The sequence below is a fragment of the Echiichthys vipera genome (assembly GCF_963691815.1).
Source record: "Echiichthys vipera genome assembly, chromosome: X".
Taxonomy (NCBI): Eukaryota; Metazoa; Chordata; class Actinopteri; order Perciformes; family Trachinidae; genus Echiichthys; species Echiichthys vipera.
Window position 1 is genome coordinate 29,234,747 of NC_139825.1, and position 16,056 is coordinate 29,250,802.

The 16,056-nt window shown below is 39.1% G+C and overlaps 1 protein-coding gene across 2 annotated transcripts; it reads left to right on the forward strand.

Annotated features, from left to right (window-relative positions):
* The first annotated feature begins 478 nt into the window (after nt 1–478).
* On the forward strand, nt 479–15,420 carry arfgap1 (ADP-ribosylation factor GTPase activating protein 1). 2 transcript variants are annotated; one of them, XM_083939834.1, is made up of 13 exons: nt 479–667; nt 5,724–5,794; nt 6,412–6,521; nt 6,613–6,784; nt 7,119–7,219; nt 7,705–7,791; nt 7,876–7,990; nt 8,072–8,128; nt 8,537–8,569; nt 9,587–9,643; nt 11,254–11,313; nt 11,835–11,890; nt 12,004–15,420. In XM_083939834.1, exons 2-13 carry the CDS (start codon nt 5,735–5,737, stop codon nt 12,341–12,343), a joined length of 1,248 nt encoding a protein of 415 aa, XP_083795960.1. In that variant the 5' UTR covers nt 479–667; nt 5,724–5,734; the 3' UTR covers nt 12,344–15,420. The 2 variants fall into 2 exon arrangements, with proteins under 2 accessions (XP_083795960.1, XP_083795961.1); XM_083939835.1 differs by lacking the exon at nt 9,587–9,643.
* Nucleotides 15,421–16,056: the final 636 nt, after the last annotated feature.

The following is a 16,056-nucleotide window of genomic DNA, read 5'->3' on the forward strand; positions in this document are numbered from 1 at the left end:
CTCGAGGAGAAGTGACGGCCAGAGGCTAACTGTCACTCAAGAGACCACGCCCCTAATTATTTATAAACTTTAACCTCCAATAAAATAAAAACTAGCCAGGTACAAAAATATTCATCCCCCCTAAGTGTTGTCATGGAGATATGACTTAAACATACAGACAGAGTGTTTTTTTGTAAATAAGTCCTAAACAGGTTTAACTATGCTGTGAAAAACAGCCTGTTTAACATGGGGGTCAATCAGAAACTGATCTACTGTGCATACTGCTCCTACTGGACACTCGGAGAACTGCAGTTTTTGGCACTTCTGTATTGGATCAACCAGGAAGTCTCTGTGGTAGGGGCTTGGTCCTCCTCCGTAGGCATCAGGTTCAGGGTTCACCCTCCGCAGCAGCGGAGGCAGCAGAGAGAGAAGAGGAAGATGATGATACAAAGACGAGGAAGACTCCCGTGATGCACTGCACTGCCAACGTATGCAAACAGGAACATGATTACCGGTGCTTGACATCAGCGGTCCATCTTTACGGTACTCTTCTGTGAGCCTGACACGGTCCAGGACAGGATAACATTTGCTGCGCCTCCGCCACATCGGAAAAGATTTGTCGAGTTCACCGGCGGAGCCAGCAGAGCCTCTGAAAACAGCGTCTCCGTTGTTCATCAAACACAAACAGGTAACGGATCGGTTGGCTCGGTGAGCTAACTTTAGCATTGTCTTTGGTTACCATATCAGCTCACTTATATCCTCATTTTGGTGGGCTGTCCCCGTGCAAAAGTACCTTTACATGATAAGCTGGAGTTGGACACTTCGCGAAGTCACCACAACGTTTAAGACGTTGGTCGTTAAATATGAGCTGCACGGAAACGGTAACCATGACATTAACGTCCGTGTGTGTCACGAGCCGAGCAGCGTTGACACGACTGCACTTCTGTTTGGACCCTTCAATAGTGTCAACATCAGCCGTCACGACCTGATGGCCATTTGCGACGTGTTGTCCAACTAATAATTGTGTAATTTAGGCCTGGCTTCAAACGAACCTTGATTAAAAAATAGGATTATCTTAACCAGAAACCTCACCAAATGAAAACAGCACAGTTCAAATCCACCCTAACACACACGTTGTATTGAATATTGGCCTTTTTTTAATTTTATTTTTCAATACTAACGCCAGCATCTCTGAAGTGCTGCTGCACTAATTATGTGATTAATAAATCATGCTCTACTGCAAAGTGTAGTAACCACGAGGAAAAAAACAAGTTACAAAAATGGTTTTCAAGTTTGTTTATCGTCCCAACAAATTAATATTTGGCACACTGATGATGGATTATGGTTTATTAGTTTGCCATTTAATCATTTTTATCCAAATCAATCATAAGATCCATAATTTCACGCACAAAATTGGTTTGGGTTTTGGACATGTCAAATTGAATTTGTTTAGCACTGCTTTGTTGGGGACTAACATGTGCAAAGTGGGTAGCATTCATACATATTGGGTTATTTATTGTCTGTTTCTTAAGGATCCCCATTTGTCATCACCGTAGTGAAGACTATTCTTCCTGAGGTCCAACACAAGACAAACATAAAAAATATTATAAAGCACCATACTTATTGTTAAATCAGAACAATGAAAACATAGTAGCATTTTATAACACAAAGGCACAGTAGCATGTTTTTCATGTTATAAAACAAAGAAAAGCGACAAGACAACACCAGAAAGGAATAACAGAACTAAACAGGTTTTTAACTCAATCTCCTTACTAATAACAGGTTCTTTCTTTTCGTAGCATGAAATATTTCCCATCCGTATGAAGTGAGTACTTGCATTAGTAGGATGGTATACGTAGGATTGGCCTCAAATAAATTTCAGGGCCCATGGTCATTGCATTGAAGGGGCAGGTTACCTTGTTACCTTACAGTTTGGCTTACTGATGTGTTTTAACTTGTTATATTGCAAAACAATGACATCAAAATCATATGCTGCTGGAAACTTGTGACAAAAAGGAGTCTCGATTGTGATGAAGAAATGGTCCAAAGGGTGGCTTCATTTCACAAATAAAGATGACAACAGTGCAACTTGTAATGTCTGTAAAATAATCTTTTCAAGTAAGGGTGGAAACAGCAGCAATATCCTGAAATGTCTGTCTACGCAGCATGGACGTAGATCCCAGGAATGCTTATGACATGTATTTGACAGTTTACACACACACACACACACACACAAGTGCCAATGCTTCCCAGCCGAACCCCATGTCTGTTACAGAGGGTAAATATGCCGTGATAATAACATTAGTGCCACGCAAGCAGGCTTAGTAGATGTTTCTCTTTGACTAAGCCTAAATCAAAACTAATTTTGTACAAATATCCTCTCATTTCATCTGCACTGTTCAGCCTCAAATGAAGAAATCGATGAAGAATCGTACTGAGAAGCATAATCAATAATTGCGTTGGTGATACCCAGGCGCGTCGTTAGACCTGGGCATTCAGGGCTAGAGCCCCGGATCTCTTGGAAATAGCACCAGATCTCTCTGCCATCATAAAAAAAAACATATTGATGATGAAAATAGCCCAGTATCGTAGACTTTTATGTGGATGCATTATCAGCAGCCGCAGATGCAACATTGTAGCAGTGAAAACCGTAAAATTCTGACGTGTCCGCACACTGACAAGAGATAACTTCAAAATCAAACTTAAAGCAGACTGAGTGACGGTGTTTCGGTTTAACAGTGACCCTGTTAACTGGATGCATCAGCTGAGTGCCTCTGTTGCAGATGATGAAAACAGGATTATGTTTTTAAGAGAGATACTCATAGACTGTATACAAAGGAGATCTGTTTTACTACACCAGGGTGACGTAGCTGTGGGCGCACCGAGTTAATCTCTTAACTTTCATTTATTTTCCCACAACGGCAGGACTACAAATCTCCTAAAAAAGTTTTGTTTTTTGAAGTGGTGAATAAAATTCTATGCACACGTGTTTACACAGGCAGGTTTCAAAGACGAATAGGTTTGTTTGAAAAATTAACTAGACATGGATATTATTAGGAAGAACAACTCGCTCTCCTCCTGATTAATGTAACAACAAGCAACATAAAAACGCCACTGACACATTTACTCAAACAAAACTATAAAGACCGATGTTGTGTTATGTTTAAAAGTGTCATGAAAAGTAAACAGAGGAATTCACAAGGACAGCTACGCATCTGATGTCACTATGGCAACCGTAGACGCAGCGGAAAGTGTCCAGTTAACGGGTTAAACCCAAACACCGGGTCAGGAGAGACAATGTCCGTCGGAGCAGTGATGCCTTCTAGTCTGCACAGTTTCAGGACCTGCAGTGGATTCAACGCGGTCCACTTAACATCGGGTCGGTGCATGTCAGTGTTTCTGAGGCTGTTCTCATGTCTCATTCTGCTGCTGGTGTCTGTGCTGACCTAAACATTAACCTCCTCAGTGGACCTGCCACGACAGGAGTCACACATGACCAGGTCTTTCCTTTCATTCCCAAACTACGTCAGAATTGCATGTTTATCAGCACAGGTTCAAACATTTCTCAGGGGAGAATTCCCTAAACCCCGTTTGGAAAAGACGCTGACTTCTGGGCTACAGCCCCGGATGTTTTCACGAGCTAGTGACACGCCTGGTGGTATCAATAACAGTTCCCATCCCTAGTTTCATAGTACCATGGGCAACAATAATTTCATGAGACGTGAGTGGTGAAGAGGGTAATTTCTTGACATTTCTATGTAAAATAATAAATCTTGAATTAATAGGTGCTCACAACTATTTCATAAACAGTTGGTCAACTTTAAAGAGCTTGCTGTCTGAAGAATACTTAGCAGACTTCCTGTTTCTTCTGGGAAGGTTTAACTGCAGCTTTTTGCCACCTCCCTTGACTTGAGCTCACCTGCTTTCATCCACTTCCAGGCGAGGCACAGTTCATCTAAAACAGGCCTGCTGTCTGCGGAGCGTGCCCAGGTTTGTTTTAGATGACAACATCAAAACAGTTTCTCTCACTGCTATCATCTTTGAACCAGAGTCTGGTTCAAATTCACAAATTAAAACAGACCTCTATTAAATAATAAAACATGTGTCACTTCTATTTTAGGGTGAATTTACTCTTGAGACAAAACAATAGGACTGTGATTTCAGTATGTGAATTAGTGCTCTGGTTTTGATATGATTTTATTAAATTATCAACTTGTTTCAAGATGTAGATTCCTTGGTAACAGGAAGTCTATTGAACTGATTTATAGACATGTTTTCATAACTAAATCCTTTACCAGAGATGTGAGATGACACTTTTATCTGTGTCATGTTTGTTTCTCCACTGCCCCACCTCCTTTAGAAAACTCATGGCAACCTCTCAGTGTCTTGAGTCCAATGGGTGAATTGAACATGTACACAGATTAGAGATTGATTTCTCTAGTGCTTTTAACACCATTCAGCCACTGCTACTGGGGGAGAAGCTGCGGGTGATGGGAGTAGATGACACAATGATCTCCTGGATTACTGACTACCTGACAGGCAGGCCGCAGTTTGTCCGTATGGGCAGTGTCCTGTCTGATGTGGTGGTTAGTGATACAGGAGCTCCACAGGGAACTGTACTGTCTCCTTTCCTGTTCACCTTATACACCACTGACTTTCAGTACAACACTGGGTCGTGTCACCTGCAAAAGTTTTCTGACGACTCGGCTGTTGTTGGGTGTATAAGTGAGGGACAGGGGGAGGAGTACAGGGCACTGGTAGACAACTTTGTGAAGTGGACTGGACAGAATCACCTGCGGCTGAACATCAGCAAGACCAGAGAGATGGTGATAGATTTCAGGAAGAAGAGGATGACGGCTTTCCAACCTCTGTGCATTCTGGGAAAGGATGTGGAGGCAGTGGAGGATTACAAGTACCTGGGTGTTACCATCAACCACAGACTGGACTGGAGATCTAACACTGAAGCTGTTTACAAGATGGGGATGAGCAGACTTTACTTCCTGAGGAAGCTGAGATCCTTCAACATGTGCAGCAAGATGTTGGAGATCTTTTATCAGTCTGTGGTGGCCAGTGTACTTTTCTTTGCTGTGGTTTGTTGGGGAAGCAGCATTGGAGCCAGCGACACCAACAGACTCAACAAACTGATCAGGAAGGCTGGCTCTGTGATTGGCTGCAAACAAGACACTCTGGAGGCTGTGGTGGAGAGGACAAAACTGTTATCATGGATAATCCTCTCCACCCTCTCCAACTCACACTTGTCAGACAGCAGAGCCCCTTCTCCAGAAGGCTGCTTCAGCTTCGCTGTCGTAGCAACAGATACAGGAAATCTTTCCTGCCACAATCCATCACCTCTGCCTGGCAGAGAACTCTGGTCTCTCTACTGTTTTTGTTTTGTATATATTATTATTGTTATAGTATATTTTGCATATTTTGTTGTATATATTATTAATGTTTATTGTTTATAGCACACTGTGCACTGTATATATACACTATGTATATATTTTATTCTATTTATGTTATGTACAAAGTGTTTATTTGCTGACCCACTACGGCTGTTACAAAATAATTTCCCATTCTGGGATCATTAAAGTAACTCTATTCTATTCTATTCTATTATGACCAATCACATAGCCCCATAGTCCAGGTCATGCCCATTTAGACCAGGAGTGTAAACCATTTCATTCTGTCTTTAGCATAGAGGATCTTTGGTTTTACTCAAGAAGACCCTCTACTTTCTCTTTCAGTTTGGGTCAACATGGCGAGTCCAAGGACCAGAAGAGTTCTGAAGGAAGTGAGGACACAGGAGGAGAATAATGTAAGTCTTCACAGCAACTTTTTAATTTGTGTGGCACACTTTCACTTCTCACCTTGTAGTTCACATAGCATGTAGCAGGTGTTTGGGAGGCACCTTACCACACAATTCTTCACAAAATGTCCCCACTTTCATCCTTGTTCAAATAAATGGTGGAAGTTATTTTAGGTGGGGATTTCACTGCCAGTGGACATCTTGTTGGCCAGCGTCTTTGGCAATAACAGTAGCTGGATATGTCTCCTAACCTAAAAATAAATGTACTATATAAATGTTTTTTTTGTTCTGTAATATTTAACTGCCATACTTCAAGAAAATTACTCAATGTTTATACAATAAACAAGTAAATGTTAACATTATAAAGCAGTTTAAATGTAATTGTATAAAAGTAATTGCTTTTGTCTTTTAACGAGTTAGGATAAAGAACGAAGCTTCATTCAGTGTGAAATTATTCTGTACAATGTTAAATTACATGAACTTTTATATATATAGTTTCCTTATAGACACAGTGTCAGGCTACACATCCTCCCAATGTACAAACGTCTGTAAATCCATCTCTCTAGTTTTTACTGACCAGATTTGTAAATTAATTAATTGCCCTTTGTGCCTTTTTGTTTTCTCAGCTATGTTTTGAGTGTGGAGCTTTTAACCCACAATGGGTTAGTGTGACCTATGGGATCTGGATTTGTCTCGAGTGCTCTGGCAAGCACAGGGGCCTAGGAGTTCATCTCAGGTAAGAATAGTGGAATGTGTTATGGTGTTGATGATTTAGGAGATCCACGACAGCCTAATAATATTTAATTTATCTTGTGCCCTGTCTACAGTTTTGTGCGCTCTGTCACCATGGACAAGTGGAAAGATATTGAGCTTGAGAAGATGAAAGCGGGAGGAAATGGGATTTTCCGCACATTTCTTGAACTCCAAGATGATTATGATCCCACCTGGACTTTACAGGAGAAGTACAACAGCAAAGCGGCCGCGCTCTTTAGGGACAAGGTGACTTGATAGTCAAATTTCCTACACATTTCACATTTAGGACTAAATTCTCCATTATCTCATTCAGGGGGTAGAAAGCATTTTTGTGGTGTGTCAGTGGTGATCCATTTGTAAGGTTTAAACAGATAAACTAAAGAAACAACCGACTATGAAATGAACCAAAGAAGGAACTTGATTTAAAATTTTTGATTCTACGCATTTATGCCAGATAAGATAAACATCTTTGAATTGAAAGCTATTCTCACAATGGTCTAGTTTTGGCTTAGGCATGTGTGAGATTACTAGCTTGTGAAGGCGTCTTATGTTCACCCTCCTTTTACACTGTATATGACAGGTTGCCACATTAGCAGAGGGTAAGGAGTGGTCCATTGAGACATCCCCTGCCAGAAACTGGACATCTCCTCAACCCAAGACCAGCCTTTCATCCTCTCATCGGTAAAAGTGATTTTGAACACACTGACACTGTGCAGTGGCAGATTACGGCACAGGCATTCAAGCAGTAAATCCATCCAGGAAAGGTTAAACCTTACACCCCAGCACGTACACTCGATTCTGCATTTGCCCATCGGCCTGCTGCTCCCAAACTGCGAGGACACATGGTCACTTGACTAAGTCATGACTGCTGCTGTCCTGGCTCCCAAATGGTGGAAATAATTCCCCATCGACATCTGGACAGCAGAGTCTACACATCTTCTGCTGCAGGCTAAAAATGCATCTCTAAATTAATTTAAACTTAAAAAAAAAAAATACATTTCACTTACTTACTGCACTTATATGTAACACTGGCTTATTTGAAGGCACACTTGCTTTATTCTAGCTGTTCTGTTTGTACCCTCATGGTTGAAAGCACTCATTGGAAGTCACTTTGGATAAAAGGGTCAGCTAAATGAAATGTAATGTACTGAATCATGCTTCTGCAGCTCTGGAGGACCTGGACAAAGCTCTGTGAAATCTGGTGACAAAGCATTTGAAGACTGGTTGAGTGATGATGTTAACTCATATCAGAGGTGAGGATCTCAAACTCTTTTAATCTCTTTTGTTATGCTCTTGCCTGTTGTTTTCTTTAAATCAAGTTTTTTATGCTTCTTCAGTGGAGGGGGCTACAGTGGGAATCAAGAGAATCGGTATGTTGGCTTTGGCAACACAGTGACCCCAGAGAAGAAAGAGGATGACATGTTTAACAATGCCATGTCTTCTATTTATTCAGTGAGTCACATCTTAAGTCTGAGTACTTTTTGTTGTATTTTTCTTCTACTGTGGCAATTTTTTTCATATTTTATTTTTCAGGGTTGGAGCAGTTTCACTGTTGGAGCTAGCAAGTTCGCTTCCATAGCTAAAGATAATGTAAGTGTATCTAAGCAATTAATAATCTACTGCCTCTGCATAAAAACAATTAAAAGGCTTATTAAAAATAAAGGCAAGGCAGGTTTATTTTCATAGCACAATTCAACAACAAGGCAATTCAAAGTGCTTTACATAAAACATTAAAAGCATCGGGAATAACAAACTCATGATCATATAAAATACTTGAAACACATAAAAGGTCGTTTAAAACGTATACAAGATTTAAAACACATAAAAGGTCATTTAAAAGTTACAGAAGTTTAGAAGTTACAATGCAGGTTACTGAAAAGCAGTGGCGAACAGAAAAGTCTTGATTTAAAAGAACTCAGAGTTGTAGCAGATCTAAGTTTCTGGAAGTTTGTTCCAGATAAAGGTAACTCACATTTGTTTGTTTTTTTTCCCTTAAAGACATCTAAACTGGCAAACCAGGCAACCTTAAAGGTAAGACAGATATAGTCATGGTTAACCAGTTCTGCTAAAGAAGGCTTTTGTCTGTTGGGATTACATTTGAGATGTTCCTCTGTCCCTTTCTCTCTGTGTATGGAGTAGTGCCCCCTTACCTTAGGGGATTAGTGGAGTGTTTACAAAATGTTTGACGTTTTGCTTGATAAATCTCTTACCACTCAATGTAAACTTTCAAGCTGCAATAACTGTGTTACTGCTTTAATATCTCTTTGCCTTCTCTGGATCTAGTTAAAGGGCTATAAAGCACCCCCAGAACCGGTAAAACAGATAATAGGTGCATGGTGCTTTTTCCGCATCGTGTTTTTTTTTTTTAAAGACATACATTACCCATTTTCTTTATTTTTGTCAGTCTTTTGCTGCTTCTCATCATTTAGCAAAATGGTGAATGCCATCTTCATTTACTTGGGTTTTGATATACTGTGTTTTTCCTGGCGCCTGTACTTTGAGTTTATGGATAACCTGTGAAAGACATTTGGTAACTGTATTGTGGGATTGGGATTGCCTTTAATTCCTACCCCTAATATAGAAATGTTCCATGTACTGTTCACTCACATCCATTAATTATGGGTTATCCATTCATGCATGAGAGTTCTTGTGTTGACTGCTAAGTGTAGAGGTGTAATGGTGTGTAAAAATAATTAAGTTTGCCATTAATTGTAATCAATGCATAGTAACATATTGGTGTATAGATACTGGATGCTCAGCTTTCTTGTTATTTTTCTATAAATAAGGCAACAAGAAAACAATCCTAAAACCATAAATCCTTTATACAACATGCTACTCTGCAGAGTGTATGCAGTGTTGTCTCAAAAGAGAAGTTTACTGTACACTGATCATGCACGTTTTTTTGAACCATTACACCCTCTAGTGCTTGTCCAGTGTCATGGTCAATGGGAATGATCAGTCTCTTCATGCAGCTCAGTGTCTTGCTCTAACTGTGAATGTTCAACTGTTTCATTCAAGTGAATTCTCCCCTCTGACTTCCATCTATAGGCCACAGAGTTAGGACATACATTAAATGAGAATGTTATCAAACCCACACAAGAAAAGGTAACATTGATGTTTGAAGTTGTTGATTTGGTGGTGGGTTACAGCGCTTTAGTTAACAAACAGCTTCAGATGTGAATGTGCTTTTTTCTACACTGCTCGTCTGTGCCACTTTATCTGCTTTATGCCGGCTCACATTAAACGACAAAAGCTGCGGTTTAAAAGAAGCAAAAAAAAAAAATCAAATATGTTACTTCTCCTCGTTAGTGACTCAGCAATGGGATTTGCAGAAGCGTACAGCTGTGAACTGTGTATTTGAGATTGCATGTGAGTCAGTGTGAACTTTCAGCACAGAGACTGGATAAGGGTTGGAAATACATTTCAATATATTAGGAGTTAAAGTCTTTGTTCAGATATCATGTTTTATTTCAAGGCACTTAGTTTTTAGTTTCAAAGTATCCAGGTCTGCGTCCTCTTCAATTAGTCGAATAATCCGTCATTTTGTTCTCAGACGACTGTGATTTCTTGTCATTTAGTAATTTTTTTAATTCATCATATTTATGCTGAATGACTCATTTCCAAGAGACGTGAGCTCATATCCAACACAAGCTTTAAAGTGGTGCTTTTGCAGGATTCTTTGTGGAGAAACTCAGTTTCACAGATCTGTTGATCAAATCAGCTAATCGATTAGGCGACAAAATCGTACGAGTGAAATGCTACAATAGCAATTAAAGTAGGTTTGAATGTCAGTTACATGAGCCTTCTTTCACTCAAACATACAAAGCATGTTAGATTGGCATCAAAGTTTGTAATCTTAATATTAGTACTACATTTAATAAGTGTCTATTTCCCCATTCATCTGGCAAGGCCACTGAGTTAAAATGTCTTATTTGTCTTACATTTTGGAATTTAAATCAGGCTTCACTGATCAATGTGAAATGATAAAATGCCTCAGTCTTGGCACCCAGGTTTCTTAAATGGTGTTTTTTTTTCTTAACGAAATGACACAACCTGGAGCTCTTCAAATGGCATTTAATTACTCATTGGCTTGGCTGATCAGTGTGTTTGACTTTTGCATCAAAATTAGCTTTGCTTTTAGCAGCATGTATGATCCGAATACGTCACCCCCCCCTTAGTCATGGTGAGTGGTTTCCACATAACTGCTCTAACGCTTACTGTGAAGTGAGCAGCTCCTGGATCCTTTTTAATAAGACTGCATGAGTTCTGTCTAGCTCTAAGAAAACATGCTAAACAAATCAAAATCCAGGAAGCTAAAATAAGAGTTTGCTTTTTAATCTCTCTAGGTTTGATTGATGAAAAGTGGAAAGACCAAGTACTGAAAGAAACTAGTATTGAACCGAATGCTTTTGTCTTCTAATGTACAGTTGGCATTGTTGTTTTAAGATGTCTATAGTATGCGCTTTTGTAGGAATCGTCTTACTCTTTTGTAGGGAATGCTTTGCTGTTCTTTTCTCTTGAGAAGAACATTATGCTCGATTTAAACTAAATGTCACTGCTTTCTCCTGTTGATTACCAGTGCCCTTAATAAAACACAAATCACTTTTCTCACAATCTTAAAAAAACTGCTGCTTACTACATGTAAGTTAGACAAACATATGTGGATGGAGATTGTTGTTTTTATTAGTTTTTTAACAATAATTTGGCTCATTCAGGTAAAAGATGGCAAATTGCTAGATGAAATGGCAGTCGGCATCACTGGGCTGGCAAACAAGGTAGGATGGGCAGATGTCTGCCACGCTGTATTGAAGCAAAATCAGTCTCCTGAGTGAGGAGCAGCCGCTCTGATCCAACACATACAACTTAATACCTGGGCGTCTTACTGCAGATGAGCAAAACCGGCAGACCCTCAAAGGAGACTGGTTTTGCTATGATGATGAATGTTTGAACAGTTCTAATTTAATGTTATCTCTTGTTTTTTTGCTGCCATTTTTAATCTGGTGGTGAGTACTCCGCAGTAAAGTGTTAGAAAACAGAAATCTGTTTGCAGTTTTATTATTTCTGCCTTCAACTGTTGCTTAAATTAGAAATGCTGCATAATATTGGTTGTGTAGCAAATATTAATTGTTTATTGTATTTACATTCCTTTATTTAGCATTTCTTCTACTAGTGTTAGTTTTTACTTTGGATTTAATGAGCAGCTTAAATAAAATACTTTGTTTTAGTCATTTGTTTCTCACAAAGTCACAATGTTTTAACAAATGCATACAAGTCTTAAATCTTCTCTGCTTTTTAGTTTCAGGGAGCTGGTTCAAAACTGACTAATATCTTCTCTGGAAAAGCGGAGGATGGGTAATAATAACAACTTTATACAGTTTTAAATCTCCCAAATACTGTAGAAAATCTTTTGTACCGTGTGATTGAAATGTGAAGTATTCAAGCATGTATTCATGTTTTGTGTTCAGGTCTTCCGGAGAGAGCTACCAGAACATGGATGCCACTGAGGGATATCAGGGCAGTTCTAGCCAGCCTGTCTCAAAGGACTTCTGGGAAACCTTTGGCAGCAACAACTCCTTAAAGGCCAAGAAATCTCCCAGCAGTGACAGCTGGACCATCGCAGATAATTCTGCAAAGAAGAGCTCTGACAGTTGGGACAATTGGGGCTCCGAAGCAGCGTCCAACAATAAACACAGCGCAGAGGACAGCTGGGAAGCCTGGGATAACAACTGGGAGAACGCAGATGGTAAGACGAAGAAGAGTCCCACAAAACCTGCTGAGGAAACCTGGGATAATGCAGACTGGTAGTGACCTCACAACCATACTTATCCTCACATTTTTCCCACTCTGGCCTTTCCCCTCTGTCTCTCACTCTCTGATCATCTCACTGGCACTTTTAAGGAATGAGCTGCGTCAGCTCAGTTCCTGCCAATCCATTCAAAATATATTTATTATAAACCAAGAAAACAATAAGTGATCCCCATGGTTACGTTTAGCTTAATATTAAAGGAATAGTACAGCTATACTGACTTGCAGTCATGTCTTTCATTGTAAATTACCTCCATCACAAAGAATTAAGAAGAAATCAGTGTAGATATGGTAATAACTCTTTGCCTGGGCTCCCCAAATATAAATAAAATATAACTGTTAATAGTGAATAAGCCAGTGCTCATACTGTAATGGTTTAATGATACTGGTTCTCAAGTCTCCCTAAAAAAGGCTGCATGACACAGAAAATCTGACATTGTAAATATAAATCCTTGTAAATACGGTATGATTGACTAAACACTAATGACATGCCTTTCTGTTGTTCATCAAATTAATTTGTTCTGCCCCTGGACCCTTTGCACCTTTCGTTGTAAAATTGATTTAAAAATGAATTTTGGATGCTTAATTGGCCATCATTAATCACATATTTGTGGATATGTAAAATTTAAATGAAAGAAATCATGTGTGATAAATTGTAGCAAAATTGCCTTTATAGTATTTGTTGGTTTTGGTTTAAATGTGCAGATAGTCCATGGGTTTGACAGCAGTGATCTGCTGATACATAATCACGTTATCAAGACCAGAAAAGGACGAGATGCTTAATTGTAAAATGGTTGCGTTGCTTAGAGGTGTACTTTTTTCCATCTTCACCATCTGTTAAGAACAGCTTAAGACCTGCCTTTGACTCCCATTCAAACAGTAAATGCAAAGTTAAGATATTCTTTTGAGCACATCCCTAACATAGTTCAAGTATTTTCTTCTTATGCAACTCCTCAAGTAATGTTCTACTGCTTTTGTATAAAGTTATCTATTTGTTGTTGTTTCTTTTTTACTTTACTGTTTGGTGGAGAATTGTCAAGCAAAAAAATAAGAAATAAAATTAAAAAACAAGCATTTAATTACAATAAAATGTCATACCTGCCAAAAGTTATTGATCTACTGGGGTAGAGGAGGGGGATTTATTCTAATGTTATGCTATGTTTGTTTTGTTTTTTACCTTAATGCTGATACTAATTAAATTGAAATTCAAACTAAAGTTCCCTTGTAAATCCAGCTAATTCTTAGAAACATATTGCAATTTTATTTTCAAGATACAGTCAGTATTTTTCAGTAATTTGTGTCCAAAGATTATATAGACAGTATATTGTGGATAATTAAACACAAAAGTTTCCCATTGAAGGCTAATATACTGTATGTACTGTGTGAGTGTGGAGCTTCTGCTTCAGTAACTGGACACAGATGGGGACTGTGGAGTATCTGTTGACTGCATGGTGTTGCCTTTGAGCCTGTAACTTTTGACCTCAACTGAACTGACGGGTCATTGTAAATGCCATCTCGTATGAAGCAACTGTTCGCTGATTTGTTCACCACGTCTGTGTTATTGCAGCACCTTGGTCATTATTTATCGGGAGAATTAGGTGTCGCAGAGACTCACACTTGTGTCATCTAAATTGTGGAGTAATGTTAATGAGGCTCATTAAAATTCGGGTGCTTAGAAGGTCATAGCTCTCAAACACTTAATAATTAATTGGATCACCCCAGTGTGTCCCGCAGTCAGATAAAATTGCAGCCCCACTCCGTAGATGCAGTTGTTTCATAAAAAACTAATTGTTTTACCAAGTGGTTATTTGATTTGTGTGCAATTGGGTATTTTACAAGCCTCAGGTTTGTTAAAATTCAAACAAGCTGTCTGTTTAGAGCGAGGCCAATTTTGAAGAACTTAATTTCCCTGTGGTCTTTAATTCTCTAAGGAGCTGCAACTTTATCATGCTGTAAATTACTTATGTTTGATTCGTCTGTACATGTAATAGCCTACAGATAACGCAAACAACTCAAACTAAGCTCAAGTTAAATAGACTTGAACCAATTCCAACTCCAAGTTTGATTTGTCTATTGTTTCAAATGTTACAACAGAAGATAAAGTTAAGGACTAACACTAGAAGACATCTAACATCCTTGTGTGCACCTGATTCTTTGGGCCTTGGTGTCTGTGATCATTGGCCAGTAATTCATTATTAACTGCTCATAGAGCAGTCTACCAGTGCAATACTCTATTACCACAGGTTTTAACGTGACTTTATTCCATGCCTGTTTCCTACCTCTAAAAAGTCTTCAGTTTACGTTTTTCGGCAGTGAACATGCTTTTTTTCTGAACCTCTCAGCATTGTTTTGATGTGGTCTTTATTACAAGAGTTTTTGCTGTGACTCATTTCGTCTTTGCTGAAAGAAGTGTGTTAAAGCAACCAAGGTGGGTCTACAGCATTGGTGTGTTGTCAGTGACAATGTGACAAAAAAAGAAATCACTCCCGGAACATTTGTGCCGCTGAACCTCTGCAGTCGTGCTCATGTGTGGTTATGTGTTTTAAAAACCGCTGTGTTTGCTTTCTGTCGATACTGATGTCAGTTTGCTTGTGTCTCTGATGCAGTGAGGTGTACATGTCAGTAAATCGACATCAAATATATAATGTTACACTCAAATATTCAAACAGTCACTTGTCTGAAGTCTGTTAAAGAGCTTATAGTTCTGAAATACCATAACTTTTCATTATTGAATGTTGGGGTTACTGGTACACTTGATTCACAGAGAAGAATTCAGAATGTCTTGACTGAAATGCTTCCAATAGTTATTGAATAAGGCGATGTGACCTGAAGCTAACTCTAAACTTTCCAGAGCAGCAGTTTGGCTCAATGTATGTGCCTGTCGAACATTTGGGATTGGGTGTGTCCGTGTTTGTTGATGAAACTGTTATGTCAGAAATACTATTTTTGATGTCATGCATGAGATGTAATGTGGAGCTACATTCAGCCGTTTGATTTTCAAAAGTTGTTTCCTCAGTGAATTGAAGTGCAGTTGTCTGTCTGCCCCTTTAAAGTTTCACCAGCAGTCATCCCGTGAGGTGAGCCAGTGGGGCTGTGGATATTTCCTCTGTACACATGGTTTCTGTGTTCAATAAAATGTATTGTGCTGTGATGCTATACGCTGCCTGTGTGGTGCAGATTCTACAGTCATTTGCTGATCCTATTTGTGAGAGACACAGTTACAGAGCCTATAGAAAGCCATCACACCCTTTTGAAATAGTGACTTTTTGTTTTGCAGCCTGAAATTATAATACATTAAAAAATATATTTGTTTTCAAAATTTCTGAAAATTAATAAAAAGTGAAAAACTAGAAAAGCAGTGTTGGAAAAGTGTTGAGTCCCTTTAAAATAACCATTATAAACGTTCTCAGGTTTAACCAATCACCTTCCAGATCACACACCAAGGTAATTGGTCTCCATCTGACATTAACTGAGGTGTTTCTGATTTTACTTCAGAATAAAATCAGCTGTTCCTTGAGGATTCCTCTCCTAGTGCATAGTAACACAAATAATTCACCACGGTTGGAAAGGTGCTTTCAAAAGAGCTCCAGGAAAAAGTTGTGGATCGGCACAAGTTAGGAGAATTATAAGGCTTTAGCTTTCCCTCTGAGTACCGTTCAGAGTATTGTCCAGAAGTGGAAGGCATATGGATCCACCCAGACCTGGCCTAGATT

Excerpts from the sequence above, each read along its gene's own strand:
- arfgap1 (XM_083939834.1), top strand. The coding sequence starts at position 5,735 with ATGGCGAGTCCAAGGACCAGAAGAGTTCTGAAGGAAGTGAGGACACAG. Across the intron at positions 7,220-7,704 it reads AGCCTTTCATCCTCTCATCG|CTCTGGAGGACCTGGACAAA; the intron begins GTAAAAGTGATT and ends ATGCTTCTGCAG. Across the intron at positions 7,792-7,875 it reads GATGTTAACTCATATCAGAG|TGGAGGGGGCTACAGTGGGA; the intron begins GTGAGGATCTCA and ends ATGCTTCTTCAG.